The sequence below is a fragment of the Dermacentor silvarum genome, chromosome 2 (assembly GCF_013339745.2).
Source record: "Dermacentor silvarum isolate Dsil-2018 chromosome 2, BIME_Dsil_1.4, whole genome shotgun sequence".
NCBI lineage: Eukaryota > Metazoa > Arthropoda > Arachnida > Ixodida > Ixodidae > Dermacentor > Dermacentor silvarum.
The window spans coordinates 163,422,181-163,444,548 of NC_051155.1; the positions used below are offsets into that span (position 1 = coordinate 163,422,181).

Sequence of the window (22,368 nt, forward strand, 5' to 3'; positions counted from 1 at the left end):
GGTTGCGCTGACGTATGCCACAGCGGAGTTGGTCCCGTACGTCTTGTGTAGTGCCTGGGCCCTCGCTCTTCTTCTGCCGTCGTGGTGGCCAGCAAGTGTTTTTTTGGGCAGGGGTTTGATGACGAACATGCGCCTGATGTGTGGTGGCATGGTGGCGGGGTCGCCGCCCATCGGGACGCTCTGAGGCCGATTCGAGTGAGGATCCAGCGTCTTGCTACCTTGAAGACGGTGAACCTGTGATGTGCGATGTGCTTCAATGAGTTCTTTGATGGTGTTGTAGATTCCCAGTTGAAGAAGTTTCTCGGTGGAGGTGGCTTGATAAGCCGAGGGCTACCTTGTATGCGTGTCGTAAAATTCAGTCAAGGCGAGCTCGTTCTGTCTTCTGTAAGTGTAGGTATGGTAGTGCACAGGTGAGACAGCTGACGACAAAGGCCTGGACGAGTTGGAGCAGGTCCTTCTCCTTAATGCCTTGCTTACCCGCGCTCACTCTGTGCAGCAGTCTCGTGGTCTGGTTCACCGTCATCTGGAGCCGGTCGATGGTGATGCCGTTTCGCCGCTTCTGCTGCAGTATCATGCCCAGTACTCGTATGTGCTCGACGTGGGTGACTGGCTGCTGGTTTACGCGTATCGTGATGTGATATGGGGGAAACTTGTGCTCGCTTCGTTTGGGTGGTCGGATCAGGAGGAGCTCCGACTTGTGCTGGGAGCACTCTAATCCCGCTGCCTTCAAGTGTTGCACGACGATGTTGGTGGCGTGTTGGAGCATTTCTTCAACTGTGCGGTCCGACCCTTCACACTTCCAGAGCGTGATGTCGTCGGCGTATAGCATGTGTCTGAGTCCCAGGACTTCACTCAGTTTCAGAGGGAGCGTGCGCATTGCGAGGTTGAATAAGAATGGTGACAGGACTGTGCCTTGTGGCGTGCCTCTGTTCTCGAGCCGGATGGGAGGCGAGCGCAGGTCCCCGACCGCGAGCTCGACCGTCCTGCCTGTGAGCAATAACCCGATATAGTTGTAGGTTCATTTGCCAGGTTGCAAGTCGGCTAAGCTCTCGAGCAAGGCCACATGGAGCACATTGTCAAAAGCCTTATAGACGTCCAGACTCAGTAAAGCTTTCGTGCTCGAACCACTGACTGGATGCAAGAGGTCGTAGTGTAATTGAAGGAGGACGTCCTGGGTAAACAAGTGTGCCCGAAAACCGAGCATCGTGGGTGGTAGAAGATCCTGTTCCTCTGCAAAGTTCTGTAAGCGGCAGAATATGACATGCTCCATGAGCTTGCCTAGGCAGGAGGTGAGTGAGAATGGGGAGGAGAGCATGTTCACAGTGACACCAGCAAAAGTGGCATTTATTTTAAGGTGCATGGAATGGTTGTGCACAAATGGCTGAATATCACGTACGTTGCATATATAGCATGAACACCCCATGCCTACAGCTGAATATGCTTGTAATAACAAGAGATGACAGAAAAAAAGAAATATAGATGCTATGCCGAAATGTGTTGCAGGATCCCTTAAGGCACTGCACAACCTTGTTACAAAGTTGCTAGATGAGTGCCATTTCTTTAGCTTTCATGTGGAAGAATGCACGTTTTCCTATAGCTCTAATTGTCCGATGAGTCAAGACCATTACCTCATTTGGTTGCTGGTCATCCTCCGTGATGCTAAAGGATGCCTCGCTGTTGCTTCCACTTTCTCCAGGGCCCACCTGAATGCCCACACAAGATTAAAAACACCACGAATGTCACAGATGCCTGGTCAGTCTGGCAATTACACAGCACACAGGTATGTCATGGCTCACATGATGCTTCTAGTTGTGATTCAGGCAAACACGACAGGTCACTGACTGCTCACAAACTGGAGGCGGAGTAATATCACTAGGTAGTTTTTTTCATGGCATTTCAATGGGCAGGAAGCAAACGAGGGAAAGGTATGGCACATACACTTTTCTGTGAATTCATTACTAGTACACAGGTTGCTTTCAGTCAACCAACATTGCTGCCTGCCTGTGGCCTGCCAGAAATTTATGATATGCAAACTAGCACTGCCCCGCAGATTAGATGGCACTGCTGACTCGCACTTGTTAAAGCAAATAGACAGTATGCAAAAAAGACAGGACGTGAGGACTGAAAAGAAAAGACAGTGCTGACTGTAGACTGAATTTTTATAGGAGAGGAAACTACCTATGTACACAACATTGGTGGTGATACGCAAGTGCACAAAGTGTTTGCTTATAGCCAGCAGTCAACCCTAGATCGGTTTACAGTATTAAGTATGCAGTATGTAGGCCGAAGGTTGGGCTGCAGTGGTTGGCCTGACAACTTTGGTTTACATGCTCCCAATGCTGTTGCGGCAGGTGGGAACACAAGCGACAGAGGTGCACATGAATGTGAAAAAATAGCAGGCTGGTCAAGGGTGTGATACAAATACAAATTCTGCTTTCATACAAATACAAATTTTGCTTTCTGAAGTCCACTCAGATAGACATGATTCACCTAACTCAAGAGACCCACAGGTGCATGGCAGTTAATAAGTACAACCTCTTTATCTAAACTGTAGTCTAATATACTATGCAATGGCGGTCTTACTGCAACATTTAGATTAGCTGTAGCTTGTCTCACTATATTGGATTAACATTTGTATGCTACATCGTGGTGCACATTTTGTGCAGACAGCAGGTTATAGAGATCTAGGTCCATGACATTGCAAATTTATCCATATACATAGGTTCTCATCGGCACAAACTGTGCTCCCATAAGTGTGGCTATATCTACAAATGAGGTACACTCTTACTAGATAGATGTGTAGTCACACATGTGCACTGTAATGTGCAATACGTCAATCATTCTCCTTTACCGATTGTTCCTTTCCGTGCAATGTAGTTCACCTGCAGCCTGATTTTTGTGGAATGACCATAATGTACCACTAGAAAATGGCATATTGAATACAATGAAACAAAAGAGAAAAAAAGAAAGTGGTTTGTGCTTATCATCATTTTTCCTTTTCATGGATATGCTTTTAGAATTACTACTTTTCAGAATTGGTAACTGAGCTCTATTAGTAACTGTTTTGATATGAGATAGGCATGTCCCAGCTTCTTTTAAAGACCACAAGATTTTCTCTAAGAGTGAAAAGTTCTTTTGAAGTGTCCCAGTGTTGGCCAATTGTTAGACCAGTGTCAGTACACAAACTTGAGCCTTTTGTGGCGGCTGACTTCGAACTGACCTCGGTAATCTTGGCCAGGAATGTGGGGCCAGTGTTGCGCCAAGCATTTTTGTTTCATTGGGATAACACCTGTCAATCGTCATTTACGAGCCCAGTAGCAGCACACTTTAACATGGTGGAAAATGTCAAGGTAAAAAATTATATTAAAAACCTTGTAACCGTAAACCGAAAGGTAGGCAGCGGTATAATGGAGCCAACACAACTATACAAACTTACAACGCAAGGTGCAGTGCAGTACACCTGCTGACGCTACGGCTACAGCTCAAACCAGACGTTATAATGGACGTACAGAAACGAGTACTGACGCAACATTCTGGCAAATTCAGACAGCGAAAATTGCCCTGGCACGATGTGTAGATTGAAGTTATCGGATGAAAGTAGTTGTACAGCAGACAGCAACTACTAGTAAGAATCAAAACCTTTTGACCTCATTTTCTGGTCTATTAGCGGAGCTAATCTCCGAACAAAACCCGCGGCCAACAAGAAAAAGAAGACAGCCAGGACAACAATCGTTTATACTACCACCACATCGACATGATCGGGTGTGCCATGTCGATGGGAGTCATTCGTGTTCACAGATGTCATCGTTCTCCGCGATGTCCACGCGGCCGCGTGCGCTCGTGACGCTTTCGCCGCACGCTCAGTTCTTACAGGTGCTACACCAAACTCTTCTAATTTGCGATAGGGCCATAGCAACGATGTGGTACTCAAGCACCGATAACTCGCGTGTAAACAAACTCACCTGTCCGGCTGGAAACTGCGGAAATCGTATAGGGGACTGCTTCACTTCTTCGACGATTTTTTCCTTCAGGCGCTTGAACATTTCTGAGAGGCACCTCTAGGGGAATATAACGCCACAAAACATCGTCCATTTGACCCGAAACCCCCCCGAGTTCCGATTAACCACACGCACTCACACGGCAACCTCCATACGCCAGCTGCCTTTAGCATGCCTGGCACGGACACCACAGGAGCACGCCCACGACCTCACTTTTGAATAATCAATATTACTGCCAATTTCAAGCATCTTTATAATCGCACTTAATTATTACAGGTGGATCTCGCTCGATCTGACACTCGATACGAAAATCACAATGAAATAAGCAATTAGCCCATGCACTTCCGGTATATGTTGCGCTGTATTTGGAGACGTCCGGGAAATCATGGCGCTTGCGCGGTTGTGAACCTCGCGAAGATTGTTCAGGGGTTCTTTACCACGTGTGAAAATTGCGCTGTTGTGACTGTGGATGTGCGAGGACACCGCGATAATTTGCGCCGTAGAATGCTGCCGTCCATATCAAGGTTCAAGAGGCACTAGCTGAGACTTCTGCAGTGAGTGCGCCCCTCTCGATTAAGTTCGCATCTCGATTTCCTTTCGCCCCCGCACTTGAGGCGACCGCAGCCCGAGCCAGCGTCCACCAGCAGAGCGTGTTTCGAAGGGCTGGCTCTACCGGCGGCAACGATGAGAATATGTGTCTTATTGCCCTCGTGCTAGTGTCAAACCTATGCTGCCCAGTCGGCGAAGAAAAGACACCTTGGCAAGGTGTGGCTGTGTGACAGCAGCGGTGCAAAACTGCTGTGAGTACTATCTGCCCACAAAACCTTTTCGACTCTTTCACTAAACACTGGACCGCATGTAAACTACGAGTTCCAGAGATTTTTCATCTCGCCGAAACGCTTGTTTGTGGGTACATTTGGTATTAGTTTCGGGCACGCGAACGTGTTTTCTCGGGCGCATTTCTCGGGACCCGAGTTTTTTTGGGGCGTGTAGGTTGCCGACAAGAGATAAGAAAATTAACCAATTCTAAGCAACCTGCTGCGACTTCTCGATAAATCTCGTGGTGTCCTACGTGTATGCTTAAAAATTTTCAACAAACGTGCATACATGAGCATTCAAACTAGGCACTAATTGCAAGCCTTGAAGGCACCATGAATAATTCACGCTGATCATGATCGCGATCACCTCTGTGATCGATTCGGTCGATGTTTAATGTATCACTAGTTAATGCTTATTCCTGTGTCATGGTTTACAGAATCCTTGCTCTTATAGCGGTTATTCGTAAGCGCTTTGTAGGAAGTCTATGCTTTAGCAGGGTCTTTGAGAGTACTGATTAACCGAACTACCTGCCAGCCGAATTCATCCGAAATGCGGGCAGTTGGCATTTCATATATTTGCGTGTCATCAATGGTGATGTTTTTTGGTCACATGAGTAAACACCCATGAGCCCACAGGGGTCAGGAAACCACTCGGTAAACGCTGGCCTTTGAGAGGTCTCTCTTGTTATTGGCACATTTACGTATGACACATGTTGCACGGGAAGCAATAACGAAATCTTTAAGGCACTGGACTTTGTAATGTTGTTCAGCACGAACGATTATGTGGTTGAGCAAAATTCCTACTGTACTCATTATAATAGTCCTATTGAAATGTTGGAAATAACGTAAAAACAGTTGTTTCGTGTGAAGGCAGTGCTCGCACATCACAATGATCAATCAACGACCTTCTGTCATATGTGTAATATCTTATGGTAATACTCTCTTTTGTGCAAGCTGTTTCTCTATGTACATTCACGTCATAAACAGCGAGCTCAGTTTAGCATTTTCTGTGAGGTTGCGACAAAATACAAATTTAAGGCCAAATGTTCAATGCTATGATTAGTGGCTTCGTTTTTGTACACAGGTGTAGTTTCACTCAAGAATTTTAGGGCCATTCTTTTAACATAAATGTCCCTAAGTACCCTTAATAATTTTGCATGAAAACTAATCATGCTATTTGAATCTTCAGCAATTCTAAATGCAACTCCCTAGGTTCATATGGCTTTTGTTCAGCTTTTATGTCTGGAATTCCCGCTCGCTCATGATTTGTGATTTTTCTTCTAGTGCTCTTTTTTTTTTTGTACTCAATGACATGTGACAAAAACACTGCTACCTTCTTTTGCTAAAAGTCGCATCAGAGTACAACAAGGCATCCTTATTTTGTTGAAGTGTAGATTGTAGCTTCATTAACATGCATACTAAGAAACTTTGTTGAAACTAATGTATTATTGCTACTAGCTGTGTGCTGTCAGTGTAGTGACTTCTCTGAGTAGTGTAGACAGCTGGGTTGGTTAGTAAAACATTGTTGTGCTGGTGGCTAGCACAAAAGTTGCACTGTACAAAAAAAATAAAAATTAAATAAGACAGACGCAGAGGACTGTGCCTGTCTTGTGCAATTCTTTTTTTTTTTTCTTTTTTTCCTGTGATTAACTTTGAGCTACTGCCATAGCAAGGATCTATGTTTTTTGAGAAATGCTGCAAAAGCTTCTTTCATTGTAACTCAATTATCATAAGAAACAGGATGGCATGCTGGGTATTATAAGAACAGAGCTTCGTAATGTCAGCACACTTTAAGTGTTTGCCAATCCATTACTCAAAGCCCTAGAAAAGGAAAGAAAGGATGCCATGATAAATGTAAAATTTTTCCCAAGTGCCCAGCAACAAGTTGTACTGCCAACTTTGAATGATCACTTCCACAAATAATTTTTCCTTATTTTGCCTTAAAATCTAGAAGATGAAGAGATCCACACCCTTGTTGAGAAAGCAAAACAGTCTGCAGTGGCCACAGCCCAAGGGTTTGAAAAAGAAAAATGATCAGGAAAAGGGAAAAAAAAAATGTGCAGCTTTTATTCAAGTGTATGTGGCATATATTCTTTAGTGAGGTTTCTTGTAAGAGTAAGTTAACCGAGGCAGACTTGGAGAATCTTGCAGTCTGTTAGCAGCGTAAGAACCCAACCAGTCCTAGCGAGGTGGAATGTTTGTTGGTCAGCGTTTCTCTGTTTTGCGTCGCAGCCAACGTTATGGATGCTTGCCAAGCAGCGCTTTGTCCTCCTGTTGACATAAAACTTGCTGACGGTTAGTGACGTCTGTAGTTGAAGAGCTAGAGCACTGCTGTTTTATCTATCTTGTCTATATCTATTTATCTACTTTATCAATCATTTTATTAACTGTTGTTCGAAAGAAAGAAAACTACGAGCAATTACTTCGTGCAAAAATAGGTTAATCTTGACTGCTAGTAGGATTACCAGGAGAGAAAAAAAGCTCTGTCTGACATCAATTTTATATGGGGTTCTATAAATTGTTTTTAAATTTCTGTACAGTCATGTTGCTGCATTTTGTAAATATCTTAGTGCGATATTTATAAAGTAAAATGAGAAAACATCTACTAATTTCTCAATTTACTGAATGAATGAAATGTTAATTTTGTTGTAGCTCCCTGGGGTGAGAAAAATGCCTGTATTTATTGCATAGCAGTAATTGCGGCTCTTTAGTAGTAGATGTTTGGCATGACAATATTTGTTAGCAATGTGCGGATGTAGCCATAGCCATAATGCCCCAATATGTTTACCTTAAGTAAATTTTATTACAGTCAAGTTAAACCAAATCTCCAAAATTATCACTTCTTGGGAGCCGTTCTGTAAAAAATTCTTCAGACAGTCCTACAAAAAAAAAAAAAAAAAAACAAAAAAAAAAACGCCCTTACAAAATAACAGTACTGTGAAATTTTTTTAACCCACAGACACCTGAATTAGTGGTCTTTTTCACTAGTTTGACAATTACAAGCCTATTTTCGGCCATTAGCATACATTGCCTTGACTTTTGCTTATAACAACATATCAGGCAACCAAGTATCTGCACTATGTCATATACTGACTATGCCTTACAAGTACTCTGAGCTTCCACAACTGAGCTTTTACAACATTTTTCAACAATTAGCAGGCTACGAATGCTAATTGCATTAGAAAGGATGTATTGGAGCCGCTTCCGGTATAACTCAAGTCTGGGTAGTCTGAGTTCAAAGGTTCCTTGGTATGGAGATAACTGCATGAAGGATTGTGTTTTCATTAGCTTGAGGCCAAGAGATAAGCCATAACAGGGCACAACACCAAGGCTGTTGCTGCTCAGTGGTTTAACCAGGATGTTGCTTCATTGCTCAGCGGAACGCAAATTGTTTGACTTCCTTCCACAGACACAGTGAAACAAACGTTGACTACAAATGGGACTGCTGCAAGGGGGCCGTGCCACATGTGCAGTGCACCACTGGTGTATTTTCTGATAACACTGTCTTGTCGGAAGACATAGATCAAACAAGACAATGCGTCAGTGAGTGTACTTTTTGTAAGAGAGTAGAACATATATCTACCACCTGCAGGCAGTAATGATGTCAGCTTTTTTTAGTAGCTTATGGAACAACCTCTGAGCTAATTTGGTACAGCACCAACGGTTGAATGTATAGTGCAACCATTTGCACCTTGTCCTCCATCATGTAGTGTTAAAAGAATAAATATTTTTTTTTATTGGAGCAAAGGCAAGAGGGGGCTGTGTTGGAACCTTAAACTAAATATTGTGAGCATTATATTACCCCTTCATCTTCTTCATCTGTATATACTCTTCATCATGGCCAGCGTCATTCTCTTCAGCGCGCGGCCTGCATAATAAACCGTCGAGGTTGAACAGCGTTCTCGCAAGTGGTGGAGGCTGCTCTCGATCCCTTGGTCCTCTACGACTTCGAGTTTCCCTGGAGCTTCGTTCAGGTCGCCGCTTGCCCCGCCTTTCCGCCACCATGCCCCAAGAAGATCCACCAGGAGCCCCCAACGTCACCATCTCTGCCCCACCGGCCGTTCCTTCATGGACCGTCAGCACGCGGCAGCGCGCTGACAGTCCACGTTTGCTGGCCTTCCTAGTGAAGACGTTGACGACTGGCTGGACAATTATGACCGCGTGAGTGAGTCTAACCGGTGGGATGATTTTCACAAGCTTCAGAGCGTCGCATTCTACCTCACTGACGTTGCCAGGACTTGGTTTCTTGACCATGAGAGCTCCTTGCCTGACTGGGCGGCTTTCAGACACCAGCTTCGGCAAATTTTTGGCGCCCGAAACGTCCGCTTTGAGGTAGCCAAGAAAAAGCTTGATGCACACATGCAACTTCCCGGGGAAACATACACCTCTTATATCGAGGACGTCCTCGCCCTTTGTCGCCAGGTTGACGCAGCCATGGCTGAATCTGATCCGTGTTCGCCATATCCTCAAGGGCATTGCCCACGTTGCGTTCAACGCACTGGGCATCAAGAATCCCAATACCGTTAACAATGTTATCGCGACTTGCCAGCATCTGGACGCCCTGCAGGCCATCCGTTTACAACCTGTCACCTGTGACATGCCTCCTTCCTCGGATACGGACCTGCGTGTCCTGATTCGGACTCTCATACGCGAAGAGCTCCAAGTGTACGGCCTGCGCAGTCCTCCCGTTCTTCACCCGCAACCTTCGGTTCCTGCCCTGCGCGACATCATCAAAGAGGAGCTGTCCTCCATGACCTGCACTGTGGGCTGTGCCCCTCCTTTGCCGTCACCCTCGTATGCTCAGGTTGCGGCTATGCAACCGGCGTTCGTTCAGACAACGCCTCCTGCTCCTGCTACTCCCAACCATCTGGTGACTCTGGCACCTCGTGCACCTGCCACAGCATTTTACCCTACCCGGCCTACACCCCGCCCCATTTGTTATTATTGCGGTATTTGCGGGCACATATCGCACTTTTGTCGAAGACGACAACAGGACGAACGCCGTGGTTACGATCCTTACGAGAGAGACCCGTATTTTCATTAGTTTGTCCTTGGTTGAGTGTGCTTAATTACTTGGGGCTTTCCAAAAATCAAATTAAAATGCACTTTTGCAGCTGCCATCAAACTGCCCATTCAATAACCCTATACAAATGTTGGTTGAGCTCCATGCCACTACTTCACAGCAAGCAGTGTACATGCAGTCATATAAGATTTGAATGCTCAGCTTTTGTCCTTGGTATTCTCTTAAACCTTAATTAGCACATGCTGCACCAAGTCACTACAAAACTTTTTCCACTGCACTGATCAAGCGCAAATTGATTCAGTGATTGAGGTAAATATATTGAATTGTTTTACCAAAAATGAACCTCAGTATAACACACCGATATACCAACTCTTTTGATATATAGGAAAAAAAAAAAACCCTTAAATTTACTTGGCAAAGGTTAGCTTTAATGGCCATAAAAGGCTTAAAATGCAGGGCCTCATGGGGTTGTTGATTTAGCAAAACGAATTTTCATTTGTGTGCATCTCAAAATATGGAAGCCTGCAGTAAAAAAAAGCTGAGGTTTCATTTTCAAAGGTAAGTAAAAAAGGCACTCTTCTGTTCAATTGGGTCATAAGTGCACACTCACAAAATTGTGTTTTGTATGCTTGTGCCACTTGTGAACAGCAAACAGGGATAATATTCTTGATATATAGCTTTCAGCATTAGGAATGCATATTGACTGGCTAAGCCAGAAAAAGTGTATGCAATTGAAAAAATGACACACATCCCGTCAGCATTATTTCTGTGTCACATGGAATCAAGAAATTCACACAATTAAGTTTTGTAGGACTGATTCTGTATTGTATGACTAGATTGTGCAAAGAAATTTATGAATGGCGTGTAACTGCTAACACTTTAAATTCTTCTTTCTGGGGTTTTACGTGCCAAAACGAGTTCTGATTATGAGACATGCTGTAGTGGAGGGTTCCAGATTAATTTGACGGGCGTTTTTGCATTTCGCCTCCATCGAAATGCCGCTGCGGCAGCCAGGATTTGATCTCGCGATCTCGTGCTCAACACTGAATTGTTAGGTAGTTTGCCCAATATGCAGAAGAGCAGAGCTGGGCTTCTCTCCAGTTTATTATGTCCTATGACAGTCACATGTACACCTTTATTTGAATACTATAACAATAAGGCACAATATTGCAATGATTGGTACAGCACTCCACCTTACCACTCCTTTTGTCACATTCACGACTAGTGTAGGATCATGTTGTATGCTCTGTTCACTTTTGTTAAAAGTGGGCAAATATCAAATTTTAGAACACAAATCGAATATGAATAGTAAGTATTGAATATTGAACCACTGTTTGATTCAATATTCAATACCCCTTTTTAGGTGTTGAGGTCTCATAACGACACAGCACCTGGCCGGGAGCGCACTTGTACCTATTTTACCTGTAGATACCCAGCGGCAGCTCTAGCCTGCCTCCCACATGCTCTTCAACAAGGCTATCTGTGGTTGAACAAGGGGCAGTCGGAGACCACGCACATAATCTCTATAGGGTCCGCTTTCGAGGTGCAAACCCCCACAGTCAAATGCAGACACACATATTTACAGAAGGAATAACAAATTTTGGTATTGTCAGGCCGCCACACCTGTACTGACTAATTTAAAAAATACAGCTGACTATCAGGGACAAATGTTCAGTCTTAAACAGGAGATCACTAATGGTCATTAAAAAAATTGCACGAATGGCCTCTCAACAACTTTAGAGCTTGGTTGTAAGCAAGCCTTCCAAGAAAGAATGGCTGCTATATGACTAGCTTTTCAAAAATGCTAAATTAATGGTAGCCGAAAAAAGATGAAAAGTTGTGGAAAAAGGAAAAACAAAAGCTGCTGTGAAGGACTTGTGTGCTGTAGACACATGTAACAGAGGCCTATTGCAATCTAAACATAACAGGTTGTACCACACCAGTTAAAGCTGTGACATCACCAGACCGCCAGAAACACTAAATGACAGACTAAAAGCAAGAATAGCAGGTTGTCATGTAGGTTTGTGCCAGTAAACCGAAAACAAAGCTTGCATTCCCCATTTTGTTTCTGCACTGCCTCGAAAGCATTTGTTGTTGTCTCAGTTCTGATGATTTTCAGTACTTTGTTTAGCAGACAGAGAACAGTAAGCAGACATTAACATTTCGTTGTGAAATTTTTGGTTAGTTTTGAATATTCTGAATAGTTCCCTTTGGAATACGAATAGTTAGTGTGCAGTATTCGATTCGTGTTTGAAACTTTGCATATTCTCCCACTCCTACTTTTTGTGTTTCCGGTTTTGAGGTGGTTATTGTTTAGGATGGGGGCCCTTTTTAAGGATTGTGTAAAGCTTGTAAATCAAGCTATCACGATCATCACCAAGCTTTATTTTTTTCTGTTGTGAATTTGACGTGTGAATGCATTTTTTGTGCATCTGTAATTACTTTGAAATTTCAGAGGAATGAAAAGTTACTGTATTGATGTACTGTGTTGCAGACAAGGTGTCCCGGATGTGAGCATCTGCCAGTCCAGATGGCAACGGGTGGTCGACGCAGGGTGGCCACCAAGCTCTACAGTGCAGCCGAGGACCTGGATCAGATCGCCAGGGAGGTAGGTGGCTGCCATGCCTGAAGCATGTTTTCTTATGATCACAATGAGTGTCAGGCTACCGACAAGGCAGTTAGATCCCCATGGCATCCTGTCAGGGCCAGGGAACAAGAAACATTTGAAGTACAGTGTCTTCTTTCCAGCTCTATCCATTAACATTAGAAACACTGCCAAACAACAAACAGAGCCTGTCACCACATCTGTCATGGCAGCCCCACTCAGCAGAATTCCACACCACCAGATACTTCACATCAATGCATTTATTGCTCTTGTGTACAAGACTTCAGCTGGGCAAAGGCAAGGACTGGATTACTAGGGAATCGGACAGGCTTGTCTCTCACCTCCTAGGACAACTCTCTGCCTGGGTTTGCCCAGGCCACAGCCAAGCCAGGCTCTGTGGCCTGTCTGGTGTATGGTTCACATGTGCAAGTGCACGGACTAAAGGCTAGGTTACCAGGGGAGTAGGCCTGACAATTTCGCATTCTAAATCCATCTGTCATTAAATAGCGGTAAGGAAGTTATTGAAATAGCACATCTTCAGTTACACATGTGTCTGTTGGCACATTCTGTGAAAATCCACGATTTGCTTGTCACAGCAGCAGTTACAAACTGGGAAGCCAATTTGCAATTGAAAGCACTGTGATTTGCTGCAGGATGAAGCAGTAAGGTAGCAGAAAGAAGTGCGGCCCAAGGACGTGCACCGCTTCTGCTACGACATGCTGTGCTAAACTGCCAACTGACACTTGTAATCATGCAACCAGCAGGTTGCATGCTTTCACACATGAGCAAAAGGATTAAGTTAGTAAGGTCAGAGGACTTGATTTCATTGTTACTGTGTGCATTCACATGCACATCGATTTGGCATTCGAAATCTTAAGTCTCATTTCTTTCACAATGGACGTTGTAGGACTGGGTGATGTTTTGTCCTCCAGTAGCGCTGTAACCAGGCCCAATGTTATCCTGTGTAATGCGAATGGGACCTAACATACGGATTACATTGGCCATGCTTTCTTTGCTGCTAGAGATATTGCCCACATTTGGAAGGGATAGTATGAGTAGTATCGTTAAGGCAACATATCGGTGTTCCTTATACCTTTCTGCAAATAAAATTATTCAGTATGGTTTTCTAAATATATGGTCAATAAAAATTTGCCTTTAAGCTTTCATGTCAAATCTGAGATTTAATCTAGGCCCGAATAGTGATTTACAGTAATTGTGCACCTTATTCTGCACACATAATAACAGCACAGTGTCACAAGAAAACAAAGACGCACTTGTTCATCTCTGCATGCTCTGCAACATGTTAGGTCTGCATGCAGTAGCACAATCACTCATTCAGTACGTACAAGTAGCCTCAACACTTGCATCACTCGAAAAGGAAACTACAAAATCAGCTACAACCTTAAAAGGGGCTTTGAGTAAAAACCATGTACTGTTCTTAGACAGGCAAAACATTTATTTGCTTGCCTGTTATTTGTTTGTTCTTCAAGCACCATTACTGAAAGCTTTCACAGGGTGGGATCTGATAAAAAGAACAAACACAAGGTATGGCAAGAGAAAAAAAAAAAAAGACTGGTTACTCTTTGCAAATGATGAACTGGCACATTGTATCAAGGATAAGAAGTTGTTTTAAAATTACGTGCAAGGCAAATTAAGTAAATTAGCCTTACAGGTACAGGTTACAAATAGCAGCATGTTGTACTAGCACAAAATAACAAAGCAGCACACATTAAAATGACTTAATTCAATTTAATTATGGGGTTTTACGTGCCAACACCACAATCTGATTATGAGGCACGACGTAGTGGGGGACTCCGGAAATTTGGACCACCAGGGGTTCTTTAACTTGCACCTAAATATACGTACAAGGGTGTTTTCGCATTTCGCCCCCATCGAAATGCGGCTGCCGTGGCCTGGATTCGATCCCGCGACCTCATGCTCAGCAGTCCAACACCATAGCCACTGAGCAACCACGGCGAGTATTAAAATGACTTGGAAAGCAAAAGGAGCCAGTTTATCATTGTGCAAGACAAAGGAAGTCAGTGATCTTTCTAAAACTACATTATAAATTAAGCTGTTCAGCTCAGTGACTGTTCCAGGAAAAAAAAAAAAAAAAAAGAATTAGAAATTAAGAGAGTTCTTACAAGTGTGCAAGGGATGTGTTGCTACGTCTCAGAAATCTGAGCTATCGTGTCGGCCCTTACCGTATTTACTCGAATCTAGGCCGACTCCGATTCTAAGCCGACCCCCCAAAAGTTCGAAGTCAGAAAAAAAAAAAATAAAAAAAAACTTACCTCGAATGTAGGCCGAACGAAAAAGCGAGGACAGCATTCGCAAAATGAAACAGCATTTATTAAATATGAACATGCCGAGCTCATTCTATGTCACCATCGCTGCTAGCCTCGTCGCTATCTTCCTTACTGCTGACATCTTCAAACAGTGCGCTATATTCAGTACCATCCAGCGCATTAGAGATGCTGCATTTTTGGAAGGAGCGCACGTTGCGACGCACGCAAAAACCATCTCCCGTGGCCCCCTCCAACGACAGACCGATGCCGAAGTTCCGCCCGGCTTGAACGTTTGACGATGCCTCTACGGCTAGCACAACTACTGTATTTACTCGATTCTCACGCTTCCTCGATTGTAACGCGCACCCGTTTTCCGTGAGGAAAAAGCCCTTTACCAGTACCGCGCACCTCATGCTTTCAAACTGAAATACAACTTTCTGTCATTTGGAAAAATAATTTCCTCCCGATGCACTGATGTTGCGATGAATAAAAACAAAAAGTCGCAGTTTCGCCCGAAAGGCGATGCATCGAATGCGGTAGCAAATTAGTAGACCGCTATTAACAAGCACGGCGCGCTCACGGAAACATGAACACTCTCTCGTTGACCGCGGAAACGAACTGTCAAAACGCTGGAGACGAAGCGCGCCTTCGTGCTACTAGCATGCCTCTCGCTTCAACGCGGCGAAAACACGGCGCGCGGCGGACTTTACCCGTCGCAGATTGCTTTCAAGATAGGGCCAAGCCTGATCGTATCGCCGGAGTGGATCGTCGCAGATTACGTCCTGCTTCGGTCCACTGAAACCGTTCCGCATTGCTTTGCTGGCGAAAATCCTCTCCTTCTGTTGGCGCCAAACGCTCGCAAGTTTCAGATTCTCCGAACGCCCGTGATGCGGCCCGATTTCCGTCCGTCTCCGCACAGATGATCACTTTCCTTTTAAATGCGGCATCATGATGAACTCGGTACTTCATGCTGATAGATAGAGCAGACGCTGAGAACGTGAAGACAGACGGTAGACTATTGCCTAAGCACGTGTACTGCAGCACACGGAGGAAGCTTCCGCATGCTACGGTAGCTAGGCTCGACGCGCGTGCGAGGCGGCCATTCTGAAATGCCGACGCAGATTTAGGGTCGTGTTGAAAGTGCGCGTTAGATTCGAGTAAATACAGTATTCGTTTAGAAAGCGGCACTATAGTGGCATCGCCCATTTGGTGCCATCACGATAACGCCACACCGCGCGCCGATGCTGCAACATACCGATACTACCGATACGACGCAGGTCAAAATAGCGACGTCGCTCGTGTACTTCAGTTGGCTACTGGCGCGGCTAGTAGCGGCTGCGATACTGACTTTTCTAGATGGCGCTAACTATGCACCATATTTATCAGTTTCAGTTAAAAACTGACGCGTTTTTTTTTAAATCCCTGAATCTAAAAGCCGACCCTAGAGTTTCGTACGTGATTATTTGAAAAAAAACTATCGGCCTAGATTCGAATAAATACGGTACTTGATCCAGAAGCTCAAGCCCGCAGGTGACGCCAATTTCCATTTCGCTACTCATCTTTTTCCCTTCCTATCTCTTAAGTTTGTTTTACCTATCTCTAAGTCCCTTTTCTCCTTTCTCCGGTTCACGGTTAACCTCCCTGCCATTCCTCTGTTTCTTTCTCTCTCTTTGAGCGCTATCGAAGTAAGCAAACGTTGAATTAACTGGGGCCGCTCTAACAGCGATCAACTGTACAAAACACAATGGAACCCGCTGTTCTCACTCAAAGGGTGCTTGCATGAATGTCTCTTTGCCAGGTGTCATGCGGCAGCCGAGTGAGAATACAGTATCATGGCCTCCACCATCACCGTCTGATTTCGAAGGCTGCTTCCTGGGCTGTCCTAAAGTCCCTAGATATTTTTTGCTTTTTTTTTACAAAGAGCAGAAAATCTAGGGACTTTAGGCCGGTCCCACTCGTACAGAGAACGTGTAGTCAACGAAGTTCCCTCCCCCGTTAGTGGCGCTGGCCACCGAGGCCCTCTTTGGTGAAAAAAAAAAAAAAAGAAAATTTGGCGGATGCTTAGCTTTGCCTTTCAGAGTGGAACGCAATAGCATTCAAAGATCCCCGAATGCTTGTCAGCCTTCCCTATTGACCCTTTTCGCAGAGCAGTTTGCTCTAGAGGCACGAGATGGCGCTTTCGGCCGTGCGCCATATGTTGCCTCAGCGAATGCGCACGAATACAAAACCATTACTGCTTCTGCCCTGCTACTGTGCGAGCAGCTGTTGAAAATGCATCTGGGTGCGCTACTGCACTGTGCCCAATTCATACTACAAAATGTGTAACGATAAAGGGAAGACGTGTGCGGTAGTTCGCTGCAAAAATAGTGATTCACATATTAATGAATGGAATCAACCTGTGTCGCCGCTGCTACATAAGGGCTGCCTGTGTTGCCGCCCTTCGCGATGCACGGCTTTCGTCAAGGATAAAAAAATATAATTCTTCCGCCTGCGCTGTATAGCTAACCTCTGAGGGAAGGACTTCAACTCCGGAACGTCGGCACTTGGGAGTGAGTACCGCTCGTTACAAAATGAAGTAGTGCCACTTACTGGCATTGTAAGTTTCCCGCACGTTATCTACACACGCATGAAAACTTATACCCACCCTATCGCCGACGTGTGAGTGAACAGGAGCATACTTGAATCAATGTGCCGAAGCATGAGTGACGGCGACTACACCGACAATTGACACGAATGTTGGAAGCTGAATGTTGCGTGACGGTCCACAAAGTAAGCGAGGGACTAGCGATAATACGTCTTTGCTACGAGCTGCCGCAAAGTACAGAAAATTTAAATTCCAAGCTTTGTGCGCAGCAAGAACAAATTTATCGCAGCAGAGCAGACCCGCGTGTGATCACGCTGAAAATAAACAATCAGGTAGTGGCCGCACCGAAATATGACAAGACGCTGGCTCAAAATGTTTGCCAAATAAAGAACGCAGAGCAAACAGATCCCGATTTAATTCATAAGCGGAAAGTTTGGACAGCTTGGAAAACATTTCTAGCACCGCTTTTAGTACAGCCGTTTGGGCAAGGCGTAATGAGCTCTGAAAGCACTTACATGTTCTCTAAAGCTGTGGCCAAAGCTTCGTGTCGTGCACACAGTCACCGTCTACGATACGCGTCGAAACGGAGGTTACCTGCGCCGCACCGGCGTCACGCGCTTGCATTGTAAACGCGGAGGCAACTGAGGCGGCTGAGGCAAGCAATGGACGCGTCACCACGTGATCAAACATGGCAGCGCTCACGGGAGCGCCGCGAAAAGGGTCAATAGTGTACTAAAATAATGTCCTAGTACACTATAGGCTTCCCGGCAACTGCAGCTTTCTTTTCTTCTCCTCCTTCGCCTCTGCGCGTCGCTGCGGTTTCACGCTGCCGAAGAGGCGGGCGCCATCTGGATGGTGTTTCTGCAAGTATCCTACCCGGGCGCGCCGCAGTATGAATGATAGAAATGCTGCTAAGAGGGTTTGTGTTTGAGTTTCCTCGTAACAGAATTATGCTTTCTCGTATATTCAAATTACAATCTGACGCTATCATGTCTGTAGGTGTTGGTTAGGTCGCACTTTACGATTTTTCTGACGGATCTTACTGAGAAATTCAATTAGTTCACTAACGCCGCTGCGCCATGCGGAGGGCCTGCATGGTCGGGGTGGTTCGGGATGATTTTCTCAGCTGCGGACGCCAGCATCTACGCCAACACCGACGCCGTATTTTCTGCGACACGGGGTGCTTAACGCTGTCGCGTTAAAACCAGGGAAGAGATTGGTATGACCGGATCTGTCACAACCATAGGTAGCGGTAAAAGGTAGATAGAGAAGCTCTGAAGGGGGGGGGGGGGGAAAGGAGGGGGTGGGGGGTAACGAGATTTATACAAAAATGCTAGAATAAAAGCATATATAGCATACCTGATTAAAGGGACTGACAACCGATTTTTAAGGACCTAGTTTTTTATGGCGCAACGAAAAGCTCAGCCTCGGTAGTGTTTACACCTGCAGCGGTTACTTGAAAAAGCACGTGGATATTTTGTAAGTAATTTTTCGATCTGAGCAGCCTTTAAAAAAAATAAGAGTCCCTCCTCCAGCCCTTTTCAACCCTTTTTGAAAATAAAAAGCTGGTACAATAAGTTTGTGTTTTCGTACAGATCTTTCTTATATTTGTACCGCGTTTTCCCCCAAGTAGTACATGCCTGCGCCCATGGCTGGCTGGCTCCCGTTGTCGCGTCGCTATTCTGTCGATAGACGAGCCAACCCAAGTCATCAAAAACGAAAGCGAAGGCAGCGCCACTTTTCAACTCACTACCAACGAAAGCCTATCTGCACGTTGTAAGTTAGAAAAAAACTTATAATAGAAAAAAGTGTAATAAATTTCAATACTAATAAAAAGACTAAGAACCGAGTACACAAATAGAAGGTCACATGGTAAACCTCTTATGCATCTTCATGTGCATCTTACGCGTGGGGCGCCAAAGGTCATTTTTCCTGACTTTTAGTGAATAATTAAAATTATAAATTCAAGTTTAATGAGAAAAACATGGCTCGTTTTAACCAGTACAATAGGCAATGTTTCCATTTTATGTTCTGAGTGGTTGTCTGTCCCTTTAAATCGAGCAGGCTACGTGACTATTTGTCACTGCCCCGTTTCAAAGGGGATGTCAATCATAGAGTTTCAATACAATTAGGAAACTCGATGATGCCAATGATTCATCATCATCATGCACTCCGGAGGCGTAGCTTAGTCCTAGGCAGGAAACTACGGCTTGCAGCACTTCTTGCACAGTCACAACAAAATACACAAGCCTATGTGTTAGTTTGGACGATGTCAGTTGGGGTGATTTTTTTTTTTTTTTTTTTTGGCATGCAGATGTAGTTTAACGCTGATCGTATAAGCACGACTGCTGGCACGAGCGACTGGATTTTGCAGTAGAACAAAATGCAGGCAGAAGTGTTTGATGCCTCAGTACCAAAAGTGTGTGTGTGCGTGCTCCCAGTTCTTCTAAGAAGTACAGTTGGCTAAAACGGGGGAAAAGGGTCTTCGCGTGGGCGCAGGAGTTGTCCATCCGGTGCCCTGAGTTTTTCCAGAAAACATGAAGTAGGCTTTTTGGCTGTTGAAAAATAGAACAAAATATTTGAAACAAGGCGGATTCTAATTTTCAATTTTGGCCATATTCCTCCGACCCCGATTATTATTTGTCTCGCAGGCCGCATTTAACTTCCTGATCCGACAGGATCTCCGATTTTAACCACGGAATTGCATTTGCGAACGCTAGGGATGCTTCGGTAGACAGTGCACCTAGCGGCTCGCGATTAAACTAGAGCATATACTACGCCCAAACTAAGCTCGAACTGCTGTGGAGCGCGTCCTGAAACCTGAAAAAGACGGCGCGCGCCGTCCGATCTCGGAAGCTACGGTCGGCCTGAGGTGTTGTTACGCTCCCTGATCCTAGGTGGCGACACAGGCCCGAGCTAGAGTACCGATCCTACGGCGTGAACACCGGGCGCGGGGACTACTGTGAGCGGCCTGGTGCCGGCGAAAATTTGGCGCGATATGGAAGCCGAGTATGAATGAATAAGTAAATAAATGAATATGTGCGTGTACACCTGTTTTTCCGACTTAACCGCGTAATGAACCTCATAACGTTTGGCGGAGGTGCCCCGTAACGGCGTAGATGGCGGCGCGAAATTCCGAGGTCGCGGTCGGGGCGACGGTCTCTACGTACGTACGTCAGATAATTCGGTTGACAGAGCCAGCATGCTTGGGCGCTTTTTGGTTTTCTGTTTCACTGTGAAATGGTGCGATATACATTTTAAGTGATGACGGCGGGGCCGAGCAACGAGAACTTGGTGGCGTGTTTGACAGCTTCTCTGCGAATCCTCGACGTGCGATAACAACGGTGTCCAGCCGTCTACCGACTTTGCCAAGTTGACGTGAAACGCACGTAGTGACAAGCGCTGAAGGCCTGTTGGGACGGCGGGTCGATGTGCAGAGAGAGTTTGTGGTCTTTCTTCGCCTATCTTCGATAGTGACGCAGTTTAGCGTCCCAATGCAACGCCTGCGCTATGAGAAGCACTGCAGTGTGGAAGAACCCGAATTTATTATTGACCGTCTGGCATTACTTGAAGGGACACTAAAAAGCGAGACGAAATCATTCGAGATTGGTGGAACATTCTTTCGACACTCTGTTCTCATTTGTTCGGCTGAAAACGTTATTATTATTATTATTATTATTATTATTATTATTATTATTATTATTATTATTATTATTATTATTATTATTATTTGAAGACATATATACACTTAGAAGAAAAGAAATGCGAGGAGCAGGCTGACAACTGCCACCGGAAGGGGCACAATGCCTGCCTACTCTTCAGAAAGGATGAGACAGAATCATTGAAAACGCGCACGCACGCACGCACGCACGCACACGCACACACACACACACACACACACACAGAGAGAGAGAGAGAGAGAGAGTACATGTCATGCACAGTATGGCCGACCACTGCAGGTCACGCTACTAAAGAGTGTTAAAAATGGAAGAAAAATTGTCTGAGGTCTTGTCATTTGAAATCAGAAATAAGCTGCAAACGTGAACCAACGTTTGTTAACTCCAATATCAGGCGCTGAAGTGTCGCAGCAACCGCAAGACGTGCACGATGGACTGGCCACACGTCCTTGTCGGTATAAACTTTCGCACACGTTCACACAGCCAAGCCACTCTCTTTGTCCGCGTCTTCTAGTTCTAATGTTCGGATCATTCTGACCAGTTTTCCATTTCCTGCGCGGAGGTCAAGTACCAAAGTCGAGTGTGTATAGTACATTAAGCAGCAACCTTACGGAGCGTTAATAATAAGGGTGCCTCAGGTAACGTTAGCCAAGCTATTCAGCGAAAAAAAAAAAAGATAAAAAATCGTAGGTCTTATATGCATCTTGCACCGCGATTTTGAAATATTTCTTTGTTCTGTTTTTTTTTTTTTTTTTTTCGTTAAACCTTCGCTGAACGTTAGCTGGTACACACGCTAGACCACGTGTTTCTGGCAAGCTGCGCAGCGACTTCGCATATGGCTGGAATACATTATGTGGTTAACGATTAATTTATATACGAGCGCATCTTCGGTCGTACAGAAATTGACGTTACAACTGGAAACAGATGGGTTGGACGCTGCTGCGGCTAACAACGGTTTAGACCTGTTTCGCGTTCTAACCGTGCTTCACAGGCTCGCACGAAGGAATACCACGTGTAGTTCTTTGTAACTCGCGCGTGGGCGCATGCACCGTTCCAGCCGTTTTCTTTATAAGTGCCGCGGTCTGTGGGGAGAGAAGGCTCTGCGTTCGCCGTTCCGTATCGCAGCCGGGTCTATTCTAGCCGTGGCCAAGAGCACAAGCCGAGGCGAAGGCGCTCGACCGCGGCCGGCGGCGGCGGCGTGAGGTTAGCGACCACGTGCCGGGGCACGCACCGCAAGCGTGTGCGCGCTAGCGTTCTTCCTTTTCCGGATTCGTCGTCCCTCCTTCCTCCTGCTCCACCCCAGCCTGCCAAGCGTGCGAGCCGCGGCCCGTTTTCGACGCGGGGCCTTGCCTCAGACGGGTTCATCGTGTTGGGG

At 45.3% G+C, this 22,368-nt stretch overlaps 2 protein-coding genes across 3 annotated transcripts in view; one reads left to right on the plus strand and one right to left on the minus strand.

The window, feature by feature from the left end:
* The window catches only part of LOC119442012 (golgin subfamily A member 4), a 44,317-nt gene extending 40,086 nt beyond the window's left edge, over nt 1–4,231 (minus strand). For both annotated transcript variants that reach the window (XM_049661808.1, XM_049661807.1), the window contains exons 1-2: nt 3,963–4,231; nt 1,629–1,703 (exon numbers count right to left, since the gene is read on the minus strand). In XM_049661808.1, coding sequence (XP_049517765.1) covers nt 1,629–1,703; nt 3,963–4,043 — 156 coding nt within the window. In that variant the 5' untranslated portion in view covers nt 4,044–4,231. The remainder of the gene's footprint in view (nt 1–1,628; nt 1,704–3,962) is intronic.
* A 160-nt stretch (nt 4,232–4,391) lies between these two features.
* LOC119442015 (leucine-rich repeat flightless-interacting protein 2) overlaps nt 4,392–22,368 on the plus strand; it is a 46,550-nt gene continuing 28,573 nt past the window's right edge. The window contains exons 1-2 of the mRNA XM_049661809.1: nt 4,392–4,798; nt 12,334–12,447. Of these exons, the coding sequence (XP_049517766.1) occupies nt 12,370–12,447 (78 nt within the window). The 5' untranslated portion in view covers nt 4,392–4,798; nt 12,334–12,369. The remainder of the gene's footprint in view (nt 4,799–12,333; nt 12,448–22,368) is intronic.